The following is a 24404-nucleotide window of genomic DNA, read 5'->3' on the forward strand; positions in this document are numbered from 1 at the left end:
GGGATTCATTTTGACTGGGGTTGGTATGAGTATGGGAACAGGCGGCCAGGCCACCACGGGTTTGAACGCACGCTTGGTTGCCAACTAGTGCTCCCGGAAAGCGACGAGCTAGCCGCAGAGGCCATGATCGATCCGGCGACCTCGCGTGCGCGACAGCCGAACCCGAACGTGTCCATTCTTTTTGAAATAAAAACGTGTTCATTCTCGCCGCATGAGCTTTGCCGTGTCGTGCCCACAGAGGTCAGAAGCCATTCCTCCAAAGTGTTTAGCAGAAGGGGTTCGAATTCGCTCAATCTTTTACGACGTCATCCATCATCTTATTTCATATTAAAAATTAGTACGACCAACCACATGACAGCATGCTGACATGTTCCGTGGATATGTTCACACACCCGACTAATGCGTGTAGCTCATATCCTGCAGAATCAGACCAGCAGTCATCCAAACCTGAAAGCAAAGAACGAACCAAGACCTCCTCTCAAGGATCGACTTGTGCAAGGCTTTACATACTTCTTATTACGAGCAACCGCGACCAGTGGCGATTCTGTTACATCAGATGCGCCGTGTGGTCGATCACCAAACATGCGCCAGTACCAGGCATCATGGCCGTGTAACAACTCAACTAACCGGAGCTTGCTACTAACGATCGCGCGACGATCGAACATGCCCCAGGTGTCGGTGAATTGCCGTGATCGAACAGGCCGCAGGTGTCGGTGAATTGCCGTGACATTACAAGCCGCTTATTCTCCACAAGCAAAGTGTTATAGGACTCGCAGATGGAGGCCGGGATATCCGGCTTTCGTCTTGTACTTCTCAAACAGTTCTTGCAAGGCGCCGATGAATTGCCCGTGCACTTCGTTTATCTGTAGACAAGCAACGAGGAAACTTGTTTTTAGACGCCTGAAAACAATGGCAAACATGCTTTTCTAGGTAACGAGATGGTAAAAGAAGTACTAGTAGTAATACTAGTACTGTTCACGTGTTAGGGAGGTCAAATCCTATTAACGCTTCCGTTTAATGGAGGAGTTGATTTCAGTGGAATAAGTGACCTTCTGTCTAAAGAGGCGAAATGTGCAAAAGATGAACTCTTAAGATAGTCCTATCAGTAATCAACCTATTGTCCTCTACAAGCTTATCAATAGATTGACAAATCTGTTCCTGGCAGCAGTTTGCATGATTATGGGTTTCCACCTCATCAATGGTAGGCAGAGGATTTTTCTTCAGCTCAATGGGTCTTCCAACAACCACATGCATAGGTGACGAGAAAGCGATCGGCGTCCTGCATTCAGATGTACCAGTAGAGATGAAAAACCATTTAAACCGATACCGCAAACCAAAAAATAAATACATCAATATGCAGGGAGTTACCCGTATCTTCCCCAGAAGATAATAGGGGTAAATTTAAGTGCCCTAGCAATGTTCACAAACAATTTGCCTCCTGGCCTCCACCACTTGTAAGCTTTGCTCTGACCAGATGATGACAACACATAATCAGAATAGTGATTTTCCAGGTATGTATTCGGCGATAAGAAGCCAAGAATGAATCAATTCCACAGCTTCCTTTTGCTTTAAGTTTTGCTTTCGAAATTTACAGTTAAAGCAGTCAGGTGGTACATAGCCCGAATAAAAAACAATCTTGCTACCTGTCCGAAGCAGAAGACAGGGACTAAAGGGCAGCCAGACTGCATAGCTATCTTGACAAACCCTTTTCTTGATTTAAGGAAAGCAACCTGCATAACACGGAAGGGTTGGACAAACTTAACTTAGGAAGAGTAGTAGGTGATAAGACTATTATATCTCAAAGTCAATGCTTCTTGCGTATGAGTTGTACAAGAAAGGATGTCCTCGGCGTGTCATAAGCACAAACCTCGGAATCATGATCCATATGAAGAATCTCCTGTATACCTCCGGGCACCACGACGCAACTGTAACCCGCCGCAAGGTACGAGTAGAAATTCTTCCTCGTTGCCGCGATCAGCCCTATCCACGTCCATATCTGCCTCAGGAATGGGGTGTGGAACACCTAACCCAAACGAAGCATTGAACAGAGTGTAAGGAACACAGCCTACTAGCCAATGCAACGAAATTAATCGGCAAGCAAATTCAGGGGGGGCATTACCGCTCTGCTCGCGAGGACTTTGAGCTTAGGAAGAGGCATAAACCCGACATGGTTGGCCAGAGCCGCCACGCCGATGGGCAGCACGGAATGCGGTTCATAGCCAAACACTGCGAACATGGTACTGGACAAGTCAGGCGGGCACAAGCTTTCTGCATAACGGATTTCTGTTTTTCTTGGCCCTTTCGACATGGTCAGCAGGGAAAGTGACGCTGAATCGCCCGGGAAATCTTGGTCGAGACTCCGTAGGTAGATACGATGATCATGGCATCGGCTCTAAAGGGGAAGTGATATTTGAGGGAACTCACCGTAAGCCCTGCTGGAGTCGAAGGCCTCGTAGTCCTCCACGTGCAAGCTAATCGGGAAGTACCCCATGGCGTACTTGCATATGAACCTGCAGCCGCAAGCATAGCAGAGCCATCGGTTGATCATCATCGGTCGAGCAAATTGCAGCAATTAGGAAGGAAGTGGGTAGAGAGGAATGGACCTGCCGATTTTTCGGCCGAGTTTGTCCTCGTCGTTGAGGGGGATGAACATGAACATGAGCTGCAACGCCACCACCCTGCACCATCACATCAGATGAGGATTCGCCTCAGCAACCATGGAAGGCGAGAACAGAATAGTAAAGAAAGGAGCAAAGGAAGGAAGGAAAGGAGATGCTCTTTGGCCTCCTGCTAAGAAAGAAAAGAAAAGAAAAAGAAAGGGATGGAAAGGGACGGGAGGAGGGACGCACAGCGCGGCGAGGCGGAGCGGGAAGAGGAAGAGGGAGGCGAGGATGAGGAGGACGTTGAAGTGGATTCCCCCGAGCCACAGCGCCAGCGCGGCGATCGTCCGCGGCAGCGAGTAGTTGGTGCCCCGGAACACCGTCGCCCCGCCCTCCTCGTCGCCGCCGTCGGCCCGCGGCCTCTCCTCCTCCAGCGCGCCATTCGCGCCCATGTCGCGGAGCCGGGGCGGCGGAAGGGAGGAAGAGGAGAGGAGGTTCCCGACCGGTTGGTCTCCGCCGCTTCCTGCGGGTGTTCCTTGCTCGGAGGCGGGCGGATCCGTCCGGCAAAGGTGCTGCCGGCCGCCGCCTATGCGTTTGGTGCGGTGGCGCCTCGGCCGTCGGATGTGCTGTGCGGTGCCTCGGAATCTCGGATGGAGCGGCGCGTTATAAAGCCGATTCCTGGCTGGTTGTGATAGCACTGCACGGGTGTCGTGCGCGCGCCGCATGCGCTCGACGTGGCGGCCCGCGTCCCGCCGCGCGGCGCGTATCTTCGCTGCCGCGGGACGTCACGGGTTGCTTCGCCCCGTCCGGTCGTGCGTGCCGCTGCTATCTCTGAACGGCGGGGTTGCCAGATGCCACCGCTACCTCGCCTCGCGGCCAAATTCACAATCTTTTTGCAAATTTCAGCCCGATGTGATCCGTTTGTAAAAACCAAAAAAATCTGATTTTTTTTACCGTCATGCGCTGTGACAAACATTCTATCGTCACTTTCTATGGCAGCAGGAATTGGATCAACTGAGACGGCGTCGTTTGAACCTGTTGACCCGACGATGCCATCTGCGCTAATCCGACTCTTTCTGAGGATAAGATGTGTATGATTATCGTCACAGCGGATGATCTTAGAAAACAAATCAGATCTGATTTTTTTTGAGCTAAACTATAAAAAAGGTTAAAACAGTGAAATCGGCCTCGTCTAGCATGTCGGCCGCCTACACGCGAGCGCGAGAGTTCCGGACGGCCGGCGCGAAGAAATGGACCCCGGACGTCCGGCCGTGTGTGCCGCTGCTGTCTTTGGACCTCGGACTTGCGGGCTGATGAGTGATGAGACTGGTACTGTACTGCAACTGTACCTAGCGAGTCGGGGTGCACGAAAGCATCTGCTGCTGTGGAGGTTGGATACTTGGATGTGAGGAATTTTGGAGGAGCGAAAACGTAAAAGCAGTGCGCACAAAGTGTTCTACGCCCCTTCACGCAACACGTCTTGGAATTCAACTCGAATTTGGGGGATACGATGCGATTCCAACGTGCGCGGTCGTAGAATTGAAGCACAAGAACGCCGCAAAGAATAGTTCGTTGACTAGAAACGTTTACGGCAACTCCAACCGACCAACACAAATGAAACGACGATTTTTATCTGTTTGGATCCACCGTCCACTCTGCGTTCGTCCGTTTTTCTGTCGGCCGTCGGCCCAACGCGAACGACTCATTTTATGTCCGCACATTTAGATTAAAAAGACCTTCATACCAACGTCTAATAGTTCATGCCGGCATACATTGCGACCCTATACAAAACCATCACGCAGTTCATGCTGGCACATACCAAAAGGGAAGGGAATCGGCTATGTGGAAGATGCGTGCGGCGACTCCGGCAGCATCATCCGAGGATATGCTGACGAGCCCGTGCTGGCCGCGGCCGCGGCAATGACGGCGACAAGCCTGTGCTGGCTAGGGTTTACCCCTAGATACAACAAGGCCTCCCTCGTTGCCGCCTTCACCCGGACATTGGTGTCTTTCTGTTGCGCGGCGACGGCGATTGTGACGACGGTAACTGCCTCACCCCTTGCATCCTGTGCCTGCCTTCGACCCTTCCTCTTAGCCGACTCCACGGCCCGTTCCTCGGGCGTCAACTCCTCCTTCTTCTTCTTGGGCGGGGCGGCGGCCTTACGGGCGGGCGTGGGCCTTGCCTCTGGCTTCGGCAGCGATGTCGGACGAGGCGAGGGAGGCGATGGCGGCGGCGGTCTCGAGGTCGTCGTCCATGACAGTGGGAGCAGGCGCGGGAGCGAGCGGAAGTGTTTAGGGAAAATGGAGAGAAAAAGTGATCGCTTACCGCCGACTTGCGGGTCAGGGAGGGGAGTAGGCGTGTGTCCCGAGCGTCTGTTTTTTGTTCACGTTGACGTAAATCAGGCTTAAAATTTAATCATGAATGGGTCGCGAGACAAATAAAAAGCGAATTCGCGTCCGTCCGTTTAGATCGACGCGTGTGATATTCTTTTTTAAACGGATCCAAATGACGATAACAGACAAAATGGTTTGTCTCGCCCGTGTTGAAGTTGCTCAAACTGCCTCTATCTATAAATAAATCACGACAAAGAAAACTGCATTGTTCCTGAGTTCTTTTTTTTCAACTGGCCAACACGCCAAGCTGCCACCGGTGCCTAAAGCATGCTCGTTACACTCTTCATTGATCCGCATAATCAAAATTTACATGCATATACTTGCATCTATATATCCTCTATGCACATGATTTTTCCAATCTTTCGAAAATAAAAGATGTATGTTTTTCAAGAATTCCCTGTCAGATTGAGATGGACAGATCATCTCAGGTGTTCAGTGACGTAGCTGGGGGCAAAAAATGAATAAAATTTAATATGGATAATTAAATATAAATGAAGATTTTATTATTAGACCATCCTGAATTATTGAGCTAGATAAGCTACTGCACGTGTTGCCGGTCGAATTGTTTCACTCCAACCTGTTTCTGCACGCTACTAGGGTGTGAAACACAATCTCAGTCTGCAACTAGCCAACTAGACCAGATATATTTGACAGATACCGATTGCATTTTGCATATTGCAATCACGGCTTTAAAAGCGCGATGCAATTCTTTCTCTGTTTTCATGACCTTTGATGGTGCTTTGGATGAGGTGTTAGGCTGGTTGTAATGGATAGTATCATATAGTAGTATCATGCATATGATACTAGTATATGATACCACATTCGTAATGCATAGTACTATCATATGTTAGTATCATAGTGTAGTTCATTTATTGTCATGCAAAACACATAGCAGCACATCATTTAATATTATACCATGATATGATACTCAACTCTTTCTTTCTTCATTTAATTCTATATCATCTCATAAAAAACGCCTAGTTGGCATGCAAAATACTACCATTACGGACAGCCTTAGACGAGGTCGGCATGGGTGTCATCTTTTGAACAATGACCAAATTTTGCCTCCTTTTATTAATTAATAAGAGAGTGTAATAAGTAGATGATCCTGACTGTAGGCAAGGAAAAAACAAAAGATTGCTCTGTGACATGATGTCGGCCGACGCTTGACTTATGTTCTAATTAATAGATGCAATAATGATTGGTGTCATTGTGAAATCATTGTATAAAACACGTGCATTTCTTTCATTCTATATCGAAAGACTAGCACGGTGAGGGTGGTTACCAGAACGGCAAACTACTTTCTCCATCACAGTTTATAAGAAGACACGATTAAACTTACGTACATTTCCATAATAAATAAGGTTTAAGACGCATAGCATTTATTCTTAATAGTTAATTAGTACTACTTTCGTTACGGTTTAGAAGGCACGGTTAAGTTTGCGTGCATTTCCACAACACACAAGGTTTAAGGCGCATTGCATTTACTCCTAGCAGCTAATTAGTACTTCGTTGTACTACTTCTATATGCATGCGTAGTGTGAATGCTATTTTTTAACTCATTTTACAGCCAATCAATAACAACCTAGGTTCTAGAGAATTTCCATGAACGCCTTCTAAACCGTGACGGGGGGAGTACTAGGTTGTATTACTTTTATATGCATGCATAATGTGAATGCTATTTTTTAGTCCATTTTACAGCCAATCAATAACCACCTTGATTTCAGAAAATGTCCAATTACGTCTTTTAAACCGTGACGGAGGAAGTATACTAGGTTACCATAACACACGTGAATTAATGGCGATAACTGCTTGGTATTTATGATGGGATAGACGAATGTCGGTTCATGAAAAAAAAGTCTCAAGATGTTAACCAGATTTTTATGGGGGTTATTGCTATAACGACAAACTATTTTAATGCCCACTCTTCTAGTGAGGGAGTCCTCGACTAGGGGTCCGTGCCGAGGTGAATTAATCTGTGCGCTAGGTTGGAGGCCGACCCTAAGGAACGACTTCGGAGGCTTTGCAACGAGGCGTGAGCATCCAGGATACCGTCGAAGACTTGGTGTGCGCTCCAAGGGAGGAGGATTCCGTTCGATGTGTAAGGAATAGGTGATAACCGGCATTGATGTAACCCTAGATACCCTCGGTGCCTATATATAAACCGTGGGGTTTAGTCCGTTGAGGAAATCCATACACAACTTCACAACCCCTAGGGTTTAGCCCACAAACCCAAGATCTCGAGGTAGATCAACTCTATAATCTAACAATATTAATACAACACGAGCATGACGTAGGGTTTTACCTCCATCAAGAGGGCCTGAACCTGGGTGAAAGCCTCGTGTTCTTCGTCTCCTGTTACCATCTGTCCGATCTCATAGCTCGCCCCCTACCCGAAGTCTGCCGGTTTTGACACTGACATTGGTGCTTTCACTGAGAGCCTGTTGTGCGGTCATCAGGATTGATGGCTTCTCCCACCGATGCTTTGAACCCCTTTGAGGCCTTCATCATCCCAATGACTTTCTTCGATGGGTCACCTAGAAGACGGCAAACCCTGAGACGTTCTCCACCGCAAGGGTGGGAGGATGCGATCGAGAAATTTGCCTTAGGCATTTGCCTCCACAAACTGTTCAACCTATAGTTCCCCCTCCAAAGAAGTCTCGGATCCAAACTCCCCGTTGAGGAACGTACACCAGAATAATCGAATTGGGAGGAGGGAGGTCTTGGACCTCGAGCCCAGGGACGAAGCCAACGCAAGCATAGGGGGGGCAAGTTTGTTCATGAAGGGGGCAAAGTTCATATGAAGTAAAAAAATTAGCTACAACAACCATTATGATAGTACAAAAATCAATTTGTTAGGGGGGGTCTAGCCCCCCCTTGTCCCCTCTAGAATCGTCCCTGTCGAGCCAAAACCCATACCACCTTCCTACAACAAACACGGTGTCACGATGGAGTCCCCCTTGATCGGGTTGGAAAATTTAATCCCACCCACCCCCACGTCGGGTATTGCGTAGATAATTCGGGACCTACCGATGTATGGGATTTGATCAACATAAAGTAGCAAGCTGGGGAGGTCGTCCGACAGTTCTAGTCCAGATTTCTATTTGTGAAAAACAAAAGAACCTATTGTCAGGACTCCTAACTGCTCACCACCTTATGCCACAATTGTGGTAGCGCATGGGTGCTAAACGCCCTTGCCCAACGCCGAGTTCAGTCGTTTGCCGAACTCTTCGACCTGGTGAAAACATTCTGCAACATGGAGGACGCTTGGCGGTCCAAGCGACTCACCAAACCTGATGAACATGTATCCCACGACTTAGCCCAGCAGTAGACTACTTCTAGGCGCCCTGCCTTAATCGCACCACCGCCAAAGAAGAAGAAAACGGGGGAGTGAAGCACCCTTAACTGCTGGACTGACCATGCCACATGCACACAACACCACTCAACTCCAACCCAACTCACAACCTTCACGCTTGTTGGGTGGTGCGGCAAGTAGCCAAACATGGTGAATCCCTCAGGGTTAATGGCAGTAGCAGCCACCCAAACAACAGCTCGGACAAAGCCAAAGTAACGATGATTTACCAAACATACATATCGAGAAACCAACGAAAACGAGCTCTACGGAAATTGGTCCCACACAAAGCTGCAACACCATCGACCGCATGGACATGTTGATCACCTTTGAACAAACTCATCCGCCTACGGGTGACCTAAGTCGACGCCTAGACGCTTTGGGTTTGGACCCAATAATAGATGGATGCCGCCTACATAAAGTTTTAGTGGATGGTGGTAGCATCCTAAATGTCATCTACGAGGTCATGCTCGAGAAAATGGAACTCGATACAAGTCGCATTAGACGAAGTTTCACCATGTTCCGAGGAATCATCCCCGACAAGGAAGCACGGTGCATGGGTGAAGTCACCCTTAATGTGGTCTTCACCACTATCGAGAACTATTGCTCCCACGAGCTAACATTCCACATCGTACCCTTCTGAAGTGGTTATCACGCCCTCCTTGGTCGGTAAGCTTTTCCAGAGTTTCACGTCGTACCTCGCTACAGCTACATGAAGCTTAAGATGACAGGCCCAAATGGAATAATCACAATGATTAGTAACTTGGACCTGGCACTTAGGGCTGAAAAAAAGACGACTCCCTGACGATAGAATCTCTGGCCGAGGCCTTTGAAGCTGAAGAGTTAACGGAACTTCGGTCCTTAGTCGATAGAGATGATGTCATCCTGGAAAAATGTTCCAAATCAACCTCGTTCAAGCCAGCACACATGATTGTGAAAATTCATGTACACCTAATTGACCTAAAAAAATGGCGTCCATGAGCATGAAGCTTGGCACGGAGGTTGACGAGGCGCTCAGAAATTTCCTTCGGGGAAATTGGGATATATTTGCCTCGCATCCCTCAGACATGCCAGGAATCCCAACCAACCTCACCGAACACAGCTTGAACATCATAAAGGGGTTTAAACCAGCTAAGCAAGCACTAGGATGGTTTTTCGAGCCCTAGCGACATGCCATGGGCGAGGAACTGGAAAAATTATTGGAAGCCGGATTCATCCGAGATATCAAACACTCCGACTCGCTAGCAAAACTTGTGATGGTTCCTAAGAAAGAAAAATCGTGGAGGTTATGCTTCGATTTTGAAGACATTAATAAAGCCTGCCCCAAGGACCCTTTCCCACGGTCGTACATAGACCAGATTATCAATGCAACTGCGGGGCACAATTCCCTCTACTTCCTAGATGCATACTTAGGGTACCATTAGATCAAAATGAAGGAATCCAACCAAGAAGGAATTGCCTTCATAACCCCATATGGACCATTTTTCTTCAACACAATGCCATTCAGGCTAAAAAACGTAGGTGCCACATGTCGACACATGATCCAAACATGCATGAAAGATCACATCGGCAAAACGGCCAAAGCTTATGTATACAATGTGGTTGTTAAATAAAGGATGCCCGGTAGATGCTAAAAGACCTCGGCGATATCTTCACCAGTCTCCGGGTTTACCATATTAAGCTTAACCCGAAGAAATGCATATTCGAGGTGCTAGAAGGAAAATTGCTCGGATTCATCATTTCACAGCGACGAATCGAAGCCAATCCAGCAAAAATTCAGGCTATCGGTGCTCATAATACCAACCAAACTAAAGCATGCCCAAAAAATTGGTTAGCTGCGGAGCGGCCCTCATCCGATTTATATCTCGGCTAAGGGAAAAAGACCTACCATGATACAAAATTTTAAAGCAAACAAAGAACTTCACATGTACGAATGAGACGGGCGAAGCCCTTGAAGATATTAAAAATTCCTCGCCACCAACCCCATCCTCGCAGCACCTGGGCTCACGGAACCAATGTTGTTATACATATCGGCAACAAATCACGTGGTCAGTGCGGTGCTAGTAGTCGAGCGCGACGCTGAGGCCATAAGTTCGAGGTGCAAAAGTTGGTGTACTATGTCTCGAAGGTGTTAACCCCATGTAAGACAAGGTATCCCCATTCCTAGAAGATCGTTTATGCAGTCTTTATGGCATCTCAGAAGCTGCGACACTACTTTCAAGAGTGCTCCATCATTTTGGCATATGAAGTCCTCTTAGGGGATATAATTAATAATAGAGATGCCACTTGGCGTATTGCTAAATGGGCAATAGAGCCCCTTCCCTTTGAAATCATCTTTCAGCCACGACGAGGAATTAAGTGTGAGGTACTGGCTTTTTTCATAGCGGAATGGACGGAAGCCGAACTTCCTTGAGAGTACATCACATACTCCCACTGTACTATGTATTTCGACGGCTCCAAAATGTTGACCTTGCCGTCGGTGTCAAAACCAGCAGATCTCGGGTAGGTGGGGGCAAGCTATGGATCTTGGATCAATGGTAACAAGAATAGGGGAGACAATGATTACCTAGGTTCATTCCCTCTTTATGGAGGTAAAACCCTACGTCCAGCTCTTGTTTATATTGACGATGGAGTATCGAGTACAGAGTTGATCTGCCTTGAGATTGTATGTGGTGGTCTAAACCCTAGGAGTAATGATGTTGTCGATGTCCTCTACAAACTAAAACCCTCTGGTTTATATACACACCAGGGGTACCTAGGGTTACATATGGTTGGTTACATCTGGAAATAAACATGCTGATATTATCATCTTGACTTGGATCACACACCAAGGCTTCGGAAGTTTCCATCCTGAAGACGACGTCAACTTGTAGTTCGAATCTTCAATGATAGTCATAGAGTGGCCCATGAGTCTGGCCCGTAGAGATAGGCCGGCGGCCCGAGTACCCCTTAGTCTCAGGCTCCCTCAATATAACCCGAACTGCCCTCCAATGTTGTAGTCTTGATTTCCGACAGCTTCTCGTGCCCGAAGTCTTCGGCTTGCGGGGCGAGTTCTTCTCCCCGTTTATGTTCGGCCAGCTTTTGCGTGGCCACCGATGACTTCCCTATTTTCGAGCTATATGTGCACCCAGTCTCAAAGGCTAACTACTCGAGTGTGAACAGTGCCTTTGTCTGACAACTTTTTAGCGACAACTGACCAGTTACAAAAACTCAATTCGCGGTTCGAGGCAGTTCCTTCATTGGTACATCCATCAATATGGAGATCGTGCCCCGTTTTTCAAGGGATACGGTTTATGATTTGGGATATCCCGTGTGTGCATAACTGCACGATTATATCAGGAAGTGGCACAGTAAAGGGGCTCTTGGTATTACATCATCTTATAGAAAGGAAACAACCACCACAACTTCCACACGCTTCTCAAATCTCGCATTGTCGTTGCCTTCCCCAATCTTCTGGGCTCTAAGCATCCAGGCTTAACCTTCCCCCCAATCCCCTCAAGACACACACACACCCAGTTCAGCCATGGCCGGCTCTAGTTCCATGAGAAAGTGGTAGGCCTCCTGCATCACCGATGACGACATCTAGGAGCTGCAGCGTTCCTGCTATTTGTCGGTCGACGTAGCTCACCGCACTCCGAAGAAGGGCGAGGTCATCCCCATGCCAAAGCAAGGCGAGAGGGTGGTGTTCATCCCCCACTTCATTCAAGGACTCGGTTTTCTGCTCCACCCCTTTGTAAGGGGTTTGATGTTTTTCTATGGGTTATATTTTCAAGATCTCCCCCGAACTCTTCCATGCACATCTCGGCCTTTATTATCATGTGTGAGGCCTTTTTGCGGGTCCAACCACACTTCGACTTGTGGTTAAAATATTCAATATCAATCCGAAAGTAGTTAGTGATGAGTAAGCACACCGCGGGAGGGGGGTGATGATCAGCAAGATCCCCCTGGTACATTGACCGAACGGTTCTTTTATAGATGTCGTCAAGATCTGGCAACACGAGTGGTTTTATATTACTAAACCACGCGGCATAGACTGGGCAGCTCCCTCTGGCTTCAGTTCCGAACCTCCCACCAGGCTAGTGTTGTGGAAGGAGAAAGGGCTTGATTGGGGGTCAGCCGCGGAGGTGGAGTCACTGCAGAGGTGCATCTCCCAACTGGTAAATAAGAAGTTTGAGCTAACCCGTGTGGTTCAGGTCATGCTTGGCCGCCTCCTCCTCCCCTGCCAACTGATGTCCACTACACAACTTGTTCTTGTAGACTCGTGTTGGGACTCCAAGCGTAGAGTTTTGTAGGACAATAGCAAATATCCCTCAAGTGGATGACCTAAGGTTTATCAATCAGTGGGAGACATAGGATGAAGATGGTCTCTCTCAAACAACCCTGCAACCAAATAACAAAGAGTCTCTTGTGTCCCCAACACACCCAATACGATGGTCAATTGCATCGGCACACTAGTTCAGAGAATAGATGGTGATACAAATGTAATATGGATGGTAGAAATATATTTTTCTAATCTGAATAGTAAACATCAAGGTAGCAATTCATAAAAGGTACCACAAACGATATTGCTATGCTTGAAAATGATGCCTAGGGTCCGTACTTTCGCTAATGCAATCTCTCAACAATGCTAATATAATTGGATCACATAACAATCCCTCAATGTGCGATAAATAATCACTTCAAAGTTCCTATGTAGCGGAGAACATAAGAAGAAATTGTTTGTCGAGACGCAACCACCTCAAAGTTATTTTTTTCGATCGATCTTTCCAAAAGTTCATACTAAAATGACAAGTTATCCTTTCCGATCGATCTATACAAGAGTTCGTACTAAAATGAAAAGTTATCATTTCCGATCGATCTATCCAAGAGTTCATACTAAAATAACACCATAAAAATTCAAATTCATAATACTCAATTCAACACAAAGAACTGTTGGGGAACGTAGTAATTTCAAAACAATTCCTACGTCTCACAAGGATCTATCTATGGAGACACCAGCAACGAGCAAAGGAGTAGAGCATCTTCATACCTTTGAAGATCGCTAAGAGGAAGCGTTGCTAGAACGCGGTTGATGGAGTCGTACTCGCAGTCATTCAGATCGCGGTGGATTCCAATTTATGCAACGAACAATGGTGCCTCCGCGTTCAACACACGTACAGCCGGTGACGTTCCAACGCCTTGATCCAGCAAGGAGGGAGGAGAGGTTGAGGGAGAGCTCCGGAAGCACGACAGTGTGGTGACGGTGGAGCTGCGTGGTATTCCGACAGGGCTTCGCCAAGCACTACGGAGGACGAGGTGAGAGAGAGATAGGGCTGCACCAAGGAGAGATCAAACTTGTGTCTCAAACAGCCCTAAAATCCCACATATATATAGGAGGAGAGGGAGGAGGGTGCCCACCCTTTAGGGTTTCCACCCCAAAGGATGCGGCAGTCCAGATGGTGGAGAGGTGGCGCACCAAGGTGGGCTTTGGGCCTAAGGCAACCCCTCCACTTCTAAGGTTTGGCCTCTTACCCCTTTGTTGCGCCTTGGGCTGATGGTGGTGGCGCACCAGCCCACTTAGGGGCTGGTTCCCACACACCTATTGGCCCATGTAGCAATTTGTGGCTGGTGGCCCTTCCCGGTGGACCCCCGGAACCCTTTCGGTGGTCCCCGTACATTACCGGTGACGCCCGAAACATTTCCGCCGATCAAATCCTCACTTCCTATATATGGACCTTTACCTCCGGACCATTCCGGAACTCCTCGTGATGCCCGGGATCTCATCCGAGACTCCGAACAACCTTTGGTAACCACGTACACTATTCCCATATAACCCTAGCGTCATCGAACCTTAAGTGTGTAGACCCTACGGGTTCGGGAACCATGCAGACATGACCGAGACACCTCTCCGGTCAATAACCAACAACGTGGTCTGGATATCCATGTTGGTTCCCACATGTTCCACGATGATCTTATCGCATGAACCACGATGTCGGGGATTCGATCAATCCCATATGCAATTCCCTTTGTCTACCGGTATGATACTTGCCCGAAATTCAATCGTTGGTATCCTTATACCTTTTTCAATCTCGTTGCCGGCAAGTCTCTTTACTCGGTCCGTAACACATCATCCCGTGGCTAACTCCTTAGTCACATTGAGCTCAGTATGATGGTGTATTACCGAATGGGCCCAGAGATACCTATCCGTCACACGGAGTGACAAATCCCAGTCTCGATTCATACAACCCAACAGACACTTTTGGAGATACCTGTAATGCACCTTTATAATCACCCAGTTACATTGTGACGTTTGATAGACCCAAATCACTCCTACGGTATCCGGGAGTTGCACAATCTCATGGTCTAAGGAAATGATACATGACATTAAAAAAGCTTTAGCAGACGAACAACACGATCTAGTGCTATGCTTAGGATTGGGTCTTGTCCATCACATCATTCCCCAATGATGTGATCCCATTATCAATGACATCCGATGTCCATGATCAGGAAACCATGATCATCTATTGATCAACGAGCTAGCCAACTAGAGGCTCACTAGGGACATATTGTGATCTATATATTCACACATGTATTACGATTTCTGGTTAATACAATTATAACATGAATAATAGACAATTATCATGAACATGGAAATAATATAATAACCAATTTATTATTGCCTCTAGGGCATATTTCCAACAGTCTCCCACTTGCACTAGAGTCAATAATTTAGTTCACATCACTATGTGATTGCAATGAATCCAGCACCCATACAATTTTGGGGTTCGATCATGTCTTGCTTGTGAGAGAGATTTATTAGTCAACGGGTCTGAACCTTTCAGATCCGGGTGTGCTTTACAAATCTCTATGTCTTCCTATAGATACTGCTACCATGCACCATTTGGAACTATTCGAAATGACTACTTCACTATACGAATCCGGTTTACTACTCACAGTCATCCGGATTAGTGAGAAAGCTTGCATCGACGTAACCCCTTTACGACAAACTCTTTAATCACCTCCATAATCGAGAAAAAAAATCCTGAGTCCACTAGTTACTAAGGATAACTTTGACCGCTGTCCCGTGATCCATTCCTGGATCACTCTTGTACCCCTTGACTGACTCATGGCAAGGCACACTTCAGGTGCGATACACAACATAGCATACTATAGAGCCTATAGCTAATGCATAGGGGACGACCTTCGTCCTTTCTCTTTCTTCTGTCGTGGTCGGGCTTTGAGTCCTACTCAATTTTACACCTTACAACACAGTCAAGAACTCATTCTTTGCCGATCCATTTTGACCCCCTTCAAAATCTTGTCACGGTATGTATTTCGGGAAAGTTCTATTAAGCATTTTGATCTATAACCATATATCTTGATGCTCAATGTTCAAGTAACTTAATCCAGGTTTTCCTTTGAAAAACTACTTTCAAACAACCTTTATGCTTTCGAGAAGTTCTACATTATTTCCGATCAACAATATGTCAACCACATATATTCATCAAAAATTCTATAGTGCTCCCACTCACTTCTTTGGAAATACAAGTTTCTCATAAACTTTGTATAAACCCAAAAAGTTTGATCATCTCATCAAAGCATATATTCCAACTCTGAGATGCTTGCTCCAGTCCTTAGAAGGATCGTTGGAGCTTTGCATACTTGTTAGCATCCTTTAGGGTCAACAAAACCTTTTGGTTGTATCACATACAACCTTTCCTCAAGGAAACCGTCGAGAAAACAATGTTTTGACATCATATCTGCAAGATTTCATAAACGATGCAACAACTGCTAACATAATTCCAATAGATTTTCAGCATCGATACGAGTGAGAAAGTCTCATTGTAGTCAACTCTTTGAACTTGTCGGAAACATCTTTGCAACAAGTCAAGCTTTATTAAATGGTGACTTTTCACCATTATCGTCTGTCTTCTTTTTAAAGATCCATTTGTAGTTAACAGTTTTATGACCATCAAGCAATTCTTCCAAAGTCTACACTTTGTTTTTATACATGGATCCTTTCTCGGATTTCATGGCCTCCAGCCATTTGTGGGAATCTGGGCCCACCATCGCTTCTCCATAGCTCGTAGGTTCAATGTTGTCCAACAACATGACCTTCAAGACAGGATTACCGTACCACTCTAGAGTAGTACGTGTCCTTGTCGACTGATACATCCCAAACGTATCTATAATTTCTACTTGATCCATGATCTTTTGGGTGACATTGTTATATGATTTGCTACACTTTTATATCTTTTTACACATATTTGGACTAACCTACTAACTCACTGCACCAAGTGCCAGTTTTTGTCACCTGATGTCTTTTTTTGTAGGGTTTTACCCAATTTTCCGGAGCCCCAAAAATCCCGAGAAAAAATATAAAAACCAGCGTACCAGAAGCTTCACGAAGCACGAAAGGGGGCTAGAGGGGTGACAGGGGCCGCCCAGGAGACCTGTGGGGGCGACCCACCCCTAGGCCGCGCCGGGAGGCCGCCTGGGTGGGTACCACGCTCTCTGGTGCCCTCCTTTCTGTTGGGTAACGTAGCATAAATTCAAAAAAAATTCCTACGCATATTCAGATCTTCCTATGGAGAGACCAGCAATGAGAGAGGGGTGAGTGCATCTTCATACCTTTGAAGACGCTAAGCGGAAGTGTTTCTAGAACGCGGTTGATGGAGTCGTACTCGCGGCGATTCAGATAGCGGTGTGATTCTGATCTAGTGCCGAACCACGACACCTCCGCGTTCAACACACGTGCAGCCCGGTGACGTCTCCCGCACCTTGATCCAGCAAGGAGGAGGGAGAGGTTGGGGGAAGATCTTCGGTAGCACGACGGCGTGGTGTCGATGGAGAGACGAGGTCTCCCGGCAGGGCTTCGCCAAGCACCATGGGAGAGGAGGAAGAAGGGGGCAGGGCTGCGCCGAGGGAGATAGAAAATTGTGTGTAAAACAGCCCCAAAACCCCCACTATATATAGGAGGAGGGGAGGGGGTGCCACCCCTAGGGTTCCCACCCTAGGTGGTGCGGCAGCCCCCCCAGATGGGAGGTGCGGCGGCCAGGGCAGGGGGAGGGGGTGGCGCACCCCTAGGTGGGCCTTAGGCCCACCAGCGCCTAGGGTTTCCCCCCCCCTCTCTACCTCCTGCACCTTGGGACTCCTTGTGGGAGGTGCACCAACCCACTTTGGGCTGGTTGCCCTCCCTCTTTTGGCCCATGCTACCTCTTGGGGCTGGTGGCCCCTCCCGGTGGACCCCCGGGACCATTTCCGGTGGTCCCGGTACATTACCGGTAACGCCCGAAACATTTCCGGTGTCCAAAACCATAGATCCTATATATCAATCTATACCTCCGGACCATTCCGAAACTCCTCGTGACGTCCGGGATCTCATCCGGGACTCCAAACAACTTTCGGTAACCTCGTATAACAATTCCCTATAACCATAGCGTCATCGAACCTTAAGTGTGTAAACCCTACGGGTTCGGGAAACACGCAGACATGACCGAGACACCTCTCCGGCCAATAACCATCAGCGGGGTCTGGATACCCATGGTGTCTCCCACTTGCTCCACGATGATCTCATCGGATGAACCACGATGTCAAGGATTCAATCAATCCCGTATACAATTCCCTTTGTGTGTCGGTATAGAACTTACCCGAGATTCGATCGTCGGTATACCTATACCTTGTTCAATCTCGTTACCGGTAAGTCTCTTTGCTCGTTCCGTAGCATGTCATCATGTGACTAACTCCTTAGTCACATTGATCTCATGATGATGTTCTATCGAGTGGGCCCAGAGATACCTCTCCGCCATGCGGAGTGACAAATCCCGATTTCGATTCGTACCAACCCAACACACACTTTCAAAGGTACCCATAGTGCACCTTTATAGTCACCTAGTTACGTTGTGACGTTTGATACACCCAAAGCACTCCTACGGTATCCGGGAGTTGCACAATCTCATGGTCGAAGGAAAAGACACTTGACATTAGAAAAGCTTTAGCATACAAACAATACGATCTAGTGCTATGCTTAGGATTGGGTCTTGTCCATCACATTATTCTCCCAATGATGTGATCGTGTTATCAATGACATCCAATGCCCATGATCAGGAAACCATGATCATCTATTGATCAACGAGCTAGCCAACTAGAGGCTTGCTAGGGACACATTGTGATCTATTTATTCACACATGTATTACTGTTTCCTGTTAATACAATTATAACATGAACAATAGACGATTATCATGAACAAGGAAATATGATAATAAACATTTTATTATTGCCTCTAGGGCATATTTCCAACACTTTCGCCTATATTTAGCCCTCGATGAGGAAAACCCTATACGAGATCCATAATCGCAAATTTCTTCATCGTTCTGCTGTCGCAGCGCTTCCGATATTGGGAGCATGAGGAGACCTCTTCTCCACATCCTACCGGAGGGAGGATTGACCTTCGGGAGCTTCTCCACCGCCATGGACGCTTCCCGGACGTGCTGTGATTATTCATCCTTGGACCATGAGTCCATGACCAGTAGTTATGTGATGTCTTCTCTCCAATCTTGTGCTTCCATGATTAGTCCTTGTGAGCTGCCCTACATGATCAAGGCACCTATGTAATTTTCATGCTATTTCTATGCTCGGTTTGTTGGGATCTGATGGATTATGAGATTATGTTCAAATTGTTATGAGTTATATATTTGATTATCCTTTTATATTATGTACTTTAGTGATTCATGTATGTTCTCCGTTGCTTTGTATTGCTTTGACCGAGTAGTAGATTGTAACTCCAAGAGGGAGCGTTATGCATGACTGTGGGTTCATGCCCCCTGATGTCTAGCTTGAGTGACAGAAACATGCGACTAGGGGATGTGTTGTTGCCACCAAGGATAAAACAACGGTGCTTGTGACCACGGTTGCAAGGATTGTTTACCTTACGCATAGTTTGTTAAGGCAGTTGTCCGTTGCTTTGAGTTTACATTTTGGGTGGGGCTCGCAACTTAATACCAGCGAGATCTTCTGGATAGATATCTCAAGGTGTTTGATTAGTAAGTAGATGTTGATGAACAAACGGTCTACTTCTCTTGGCGTATTTCCCATTACTATTGAGCCTCTAACTTTCAAGTAACATAATTAGCATTGCGGTGCGTTCATAATTCTGTCAATTGCCCAGCAGTAATTTGTTCACCCAAGCATAGTTGTTTATCGTCTTTTGGGAGAGAGACATCACTAGTGAACATCATGTGATTTTGGTCCATATCACCACCATTGCTTACACCTCCATCATTTATTTCTTTCATTTACTTTCCCGTTGCAATCACTATCACTTTTCCCGCTTGTGTTTTGATCCTTTGCAAACTACAAGGACGGAGAGATTGACAACCTCTCTATACTCGTTGGGAGCAAAGTTATTTGTGTGTGTGTAGGTCCACGTCTTCTGCTAGCGCCAGGGTGGGAGACACCTTCTTGTTGATCCTAGGTGTCCTCTTGGTTCGATTAACCTTACAATCTCCGTGTAAGGGAAAACTTGCTGCTGACTACATCTCAACCTTCCACTTGGGGTAACCAACGAGGAGCGAGAAGTATATACATCATCTCGTCATCATCGACCTACGAGGTTCGGTAGTGACTTGATCCGAAGCTTCATGATCCCTATCATCAGCTTCCACTTCAATTGGTGTAGGCGCCACAAGAACAACTTCATGCGCCCTGCTACACTGGTTGAAGTGATGGTTCAATAACCTCATCAAGCTTCCACCATACTCCCACTCAATTCTTTCGAGAGAAACTTTTCCTCGAGAAAGGACATGTTTCTAGAAAAAAACACTTCTGCTTCCGGATCTGAGATAGGGGGTATACCCAACTGTTTTGGGTGTCCTATGAAGATGTATTTATCTGCTTTGGGTTTGAGCTTATCAGTCTGAAACTCTTTCATGTAAGCATCACAACCCCAAACTTTTAAGAAACAACAGCTTAGTTTTCTCCAAACCATTGTTCATACGGTGTCATCTCAATGGAATTACGTGGTGCCCTATTTAAAGTGAATGCGGTTGTCTCTAATGCCTAACCCATAAACGATAGTGGTAATTTGATAAGAGACATCATAGTGTGAACCATATCTAACAGGGCACGACTATGACATACAGACACACCATCAGACTATGGTGTTCCAGGTGGCATGAGTTGTGAAACAATTTTCACATTGTCTTAAATGTTTACCAAACTCGTAACTTAGATATATATCACCTCCACGATCACATCGTAGACATATTATCCTCTTGTCACGATGATCTTCAACTTCACTCTGAAATTACTTGAACCTTTCAATAATTCTGACTTGTGTTTCATCAAGTAAATATACTAGTATCTACTCAAATCATTTGTGAAGTAAGAACATAATGATATCCACTGCGTGCCTCAATACTCATTGGGCTGTACACATCAAAATGTATTACTTCCAACAAGTCACATTTTTGTTCCATCTCACTGGAAAAATGAGGTCTTCAGTCATCTTGCTCATGTGGTATGATTTGCATGTCTCAAGTGATTCAAAATCAAGTGAGTCCAAAACGATCCATCTGCATGGAGTTTCTTCATGCATTTATACCAATAGACATGGTTTGCATGTCTCAAACGTTTCCAAAACGAGTGACTCCAAAGATCCACCAGTATGGAGTTTCTTCATGCATTTTATACCAAAATGACTCAAGCAGCAGTGCCACAAGTAAGTGGTACTATCATTACTACTTTGTATCTTTTGGCAACAATATTATGAACGTGTGTATCACTACGATCGAGATTCAATAAACCATTCATTTTAGGTGCAAGACCATTGAAGGTATCATTCAAGTAAACATAATAACCATTATTATCTTTAGATGAATAACCGTATTGCCATAAACATAATCCAATCATGTCTATGCTCAACGCAAACACCAAATAACAATTATTTAGGTTTAACACTAATCTCGATGGTAGAGGGAGCGTGCGATGTTTGGTCATATCAACCTTGGAAACACTTTCAACACCCATCGTTACCTCGCCTTTAGCTAGTCTCCGTTTATTCCGTAGCTTCTGTTTCGAGTTACTAACACTTAGAAATCAAACCGACATCTAATACCCTCGTGCTACTAGGAGTACTAGTAAAGTACACATCAATATCATGTATATCCAATATACTTTGTCGACTTTGCCAACCTTCTCATCTACCAAGCATCTAAGGTAGTTCCTCTTCAGTGACAGTTCCCCTCATTACAGAAGCACTTAGTCTTGGGTTTGGGTTCAACCTTGGGTCTCTTCACTGGAGCAGCAACTGGTTTGCCGTTTAATGAAGTATCCCTTCATGCCCTTGCCCTTCTTGAAACTAGCGGTTTTACAAAACCATCAACAATTGATGCTCCTTTTCGATTTATACTTCACGGTGTCAAACATCGTGAATAGCTCAAGGATCATCATATCCATCCCTCATATGTTATAGTTCATTACAAAGCTCTAGTAGCTTGGTGGCAGTGACTTTGGAGAACCATCACTATCTGATCTGGAAGACTAACTCCCACTTGATTCAAGTGACTATAGTACTCAAACAATCTGAGCACATGCTCAATGATTGAGCTTTTCTCCCTTACTTTGTAGACAAAGAGTCTTGTCGGAGATCTCATACCCCTCAACAAGGGCACGAGCATGAAATCCCAATTTCATCTCGTGGAACATCTCGTATGTCCCGCAACGTTCGAAACGTCTTTAGCGCCTTAATTCTAAGCCGTTTAAGCATTATGCACTGAACTATCATGTAGTTATCAAAAACGTGTATGTCAGATGTTCACAACATCCACACATGACGCTTGGGGTTCAGCACACCGAGCGGTGCATTAAGAACATAAGCCTTCTGTGCAGCAATGAGGACAATCCTTAATCTAACGGACCCAGTCCGCATAATTGCTACTTCTATTGTTCAACTAAGTTTTCTCTAGGAACATATCAAAAACCGTAGAGCTATAGCGTAAGTTATAATATAATTTGCAAAGACCTTTTCACTATGTTTATGATAATTAAGTTCATCTAATAAACTCCCACTTAGATGGACATCCCTCTCGTCATCCAAGTGATACATGATCCACGTCGACTAGCCCGTGTCCGATCATCACATGAGACGAACTAATCATCAATGGTGAGCATCTCCATGCTGATCGTATCAACCATACGACTCATGTTCGACCTTTCAGTCTCCCGTATTCGAGGCCATGTTTGTACATGCTAGGCTCATCGAGTCAACTTAAGTGTTTTGCGTGTGTAAACTGGCTTACACCCGTTGTATGCGAACGTTAGAATCTATCACACCCGATCATCACGTGGTGCTTCGAGACAACGATTCTTCGCAACGGTGCACACTTAGGGGAATACATATCTCGAAATTATAATGAGGGATCATCTTATCTTTGCTACCGTCGTTCTAAGCAATAAGATGAAAAACATGATAAACATCACATGCAATCGTATAGTGACATGATATGGCCAATATCATCTTGCTCCTTTGATCTCCATCTTCGGGGCACCATGATCATCATTGTCACCGGCATGACACCATGATCTCCACCATCATGATCTCCATCATTGTGTCTCCATGAAGTCGTCATGCCAACTATTACTTCTACTACTATAGCTAACGTTTAGGAATAAAGTAAAGTAATCACATGGCGTTGCATCTCATACAATAAATTAAGACAACTCCTATGGCTCCTGCCAATTGTCATACTCATTGACATGCAAATCGTGAATCCTATTACAAGAACATGATCAATCTCATATATCGCATATGTAATATCACATCCTTTTTGCCATATCACATCACATAGCATACCCTGCAAAAACAAGTTAGACGTCCTCTAATTGTTGTTACAACTTTTACGTGGCTGATTAGGGTTTCTAGCAAGAAGGTTTATTACCTACGTGATAGCCACAACGTTGATATGCCAATGCTATTTACCCTTCCTAAGGACCCTCTTCATCAAATCCGATCCGACTAAAGTGGGAGAGACAGACACCCGCTAGCCACCTTATGCAACAAGTGCATGTCGGTTGGTGGAACCAATCTCATGTAAGAGTACGTGTAAAGTCGGTCCGGGCCGCTTCATCCCACGATGCCGCCGAATCAAGATAAGACTAGTAGGGGCAAGCAATTGACAAATCAGTGCCCACAACTTTTGTGTTCTACTCGTGCATAGAATCTATGCATAGAACCTTGGCTCGGATGCCACTGTTGGGGAACGTAGTAATTTCAAAAAAAATCCTACGTCTCACAAGGATCTATCTATGGAGAAACCAGCAACAAGCAAAGGAGTAGAGCATCATCATACCTTTGAAGATTGCTAAGCGGAAGCGTTGCTAGAACGTGGTTGATGGAGTCGTACTCGCAGCGATTCAGATCGCGGTGGATTCCGATCTATGCACCGAACAACGGTGCCTCCGCATTGAACACACGTGCAACCCGGTGATGCCTCCAACGTCATGATCCATCAAGGAGGGAGGAGAGGTTGAGGGAGAGCTCCGACAGCACAACGGCGTGGTGACGGTGGAGCTGCGTTGTATTCCGACAGGGCTTCGCCAAGCACTATGGAGGACGAGGTGAGAGAGAGATAGGGCTGCACCGAGGAGAGATCAAACTTGTGTCTCAAACAGACCTAAAACCTCACATATATATAGGAGGAGAGGGAGGCAGGTGCCCACCCTTTAGGGTTTCCACCCCAAAGGGTGCGAAAGCCCTAGATGGTGAAGAGGTGGCACACCAAGGTGGGATTTGGGCCCAAGGCAGCCCCTCCACTTCTAGGTTTTGGCCCCTTACCCCTTTGCTACGCCTTGGGCTGATGGTGGTGGTGCACCAACCCACTTAGGGGCTGGTTCCCACGCACCTATTGTCCCATGTAGCAATTTGGGGCTGGTGGCCCTTCCCGGTGGACCCCCCCCCCCCCCCCCCCGAACCCTTTCGATGGTCCCGGTACATTATCGGTGACACCCGAAACATTTCTGGCGATCAAATCATCACTTCCTATATGTGAATCTTTACCTCCGTACCATTACAGAACTCCTCG

General features: G+C 46.2%; 1 protein-coding gene and 1 pseudogene across 2 annotated transcripts; both read right to left on the reverse strand.

Moving 5' to 3' along the window:
* Positions 1-462: 462 nt before the first annotated feature.
* LOC123411065 (diacylglycerol O-acyltransferase 2D-like) lies at positions 463-3263 on the reverse strand. Of its 2 annotated transcripts, none has more exons than XM_045103986.1 (9): positions 2850-3261; positions 2604-2678; positions 2425-2510; positions 2120-2226; positions 1868-2023; positions 1644-1730; positions 1369-1466; positions 1192-1279; positions 463-863 (listed from the first exon to the last, which is right to left on the reverse strand). In XM_045103986.1, exons 1-9 carry the CDS (start codon positions 3050-3052, stop codon positions 762-764), a joined length of 1002 nt encoding a protein of 333 aa, XP_044959921.1. In that variant the 5' UTR covers positions 3053-3261; the 3' UTR covers positions 463-761. The 2 variants fall into 2 exon arrangements, with proteins under 2 accessions (XP_044959921.1, XP_044959922.1); XM_045103987.1 differs by having other exon boundaries at positions 825-863; positions 1115-1279; positions 2850-3263.
* A 1175-nt stretch (positions 3264-4438) lies between these two features.
* LOC123408511 overlaps positions 4439-24404 on the reverse strand; it is a 35670-nt pseudogene continuing 15704 nt past the window's right edge.

Source organism: Hordeum vulgare, chromosome 7H (assembly GCF_904849725.1).
Source record: "Hordeum vulgare subsp. vulgare chromosome 7H, MorexV3_pseudomolecules_assembly, whole genome shotgun sequence".
NCBI lineage: Eukaryota > Viridiplantae > Streptophyta > Magnoliopsida > Poales > Poaceae > Hordeum > Hordeum vulgare.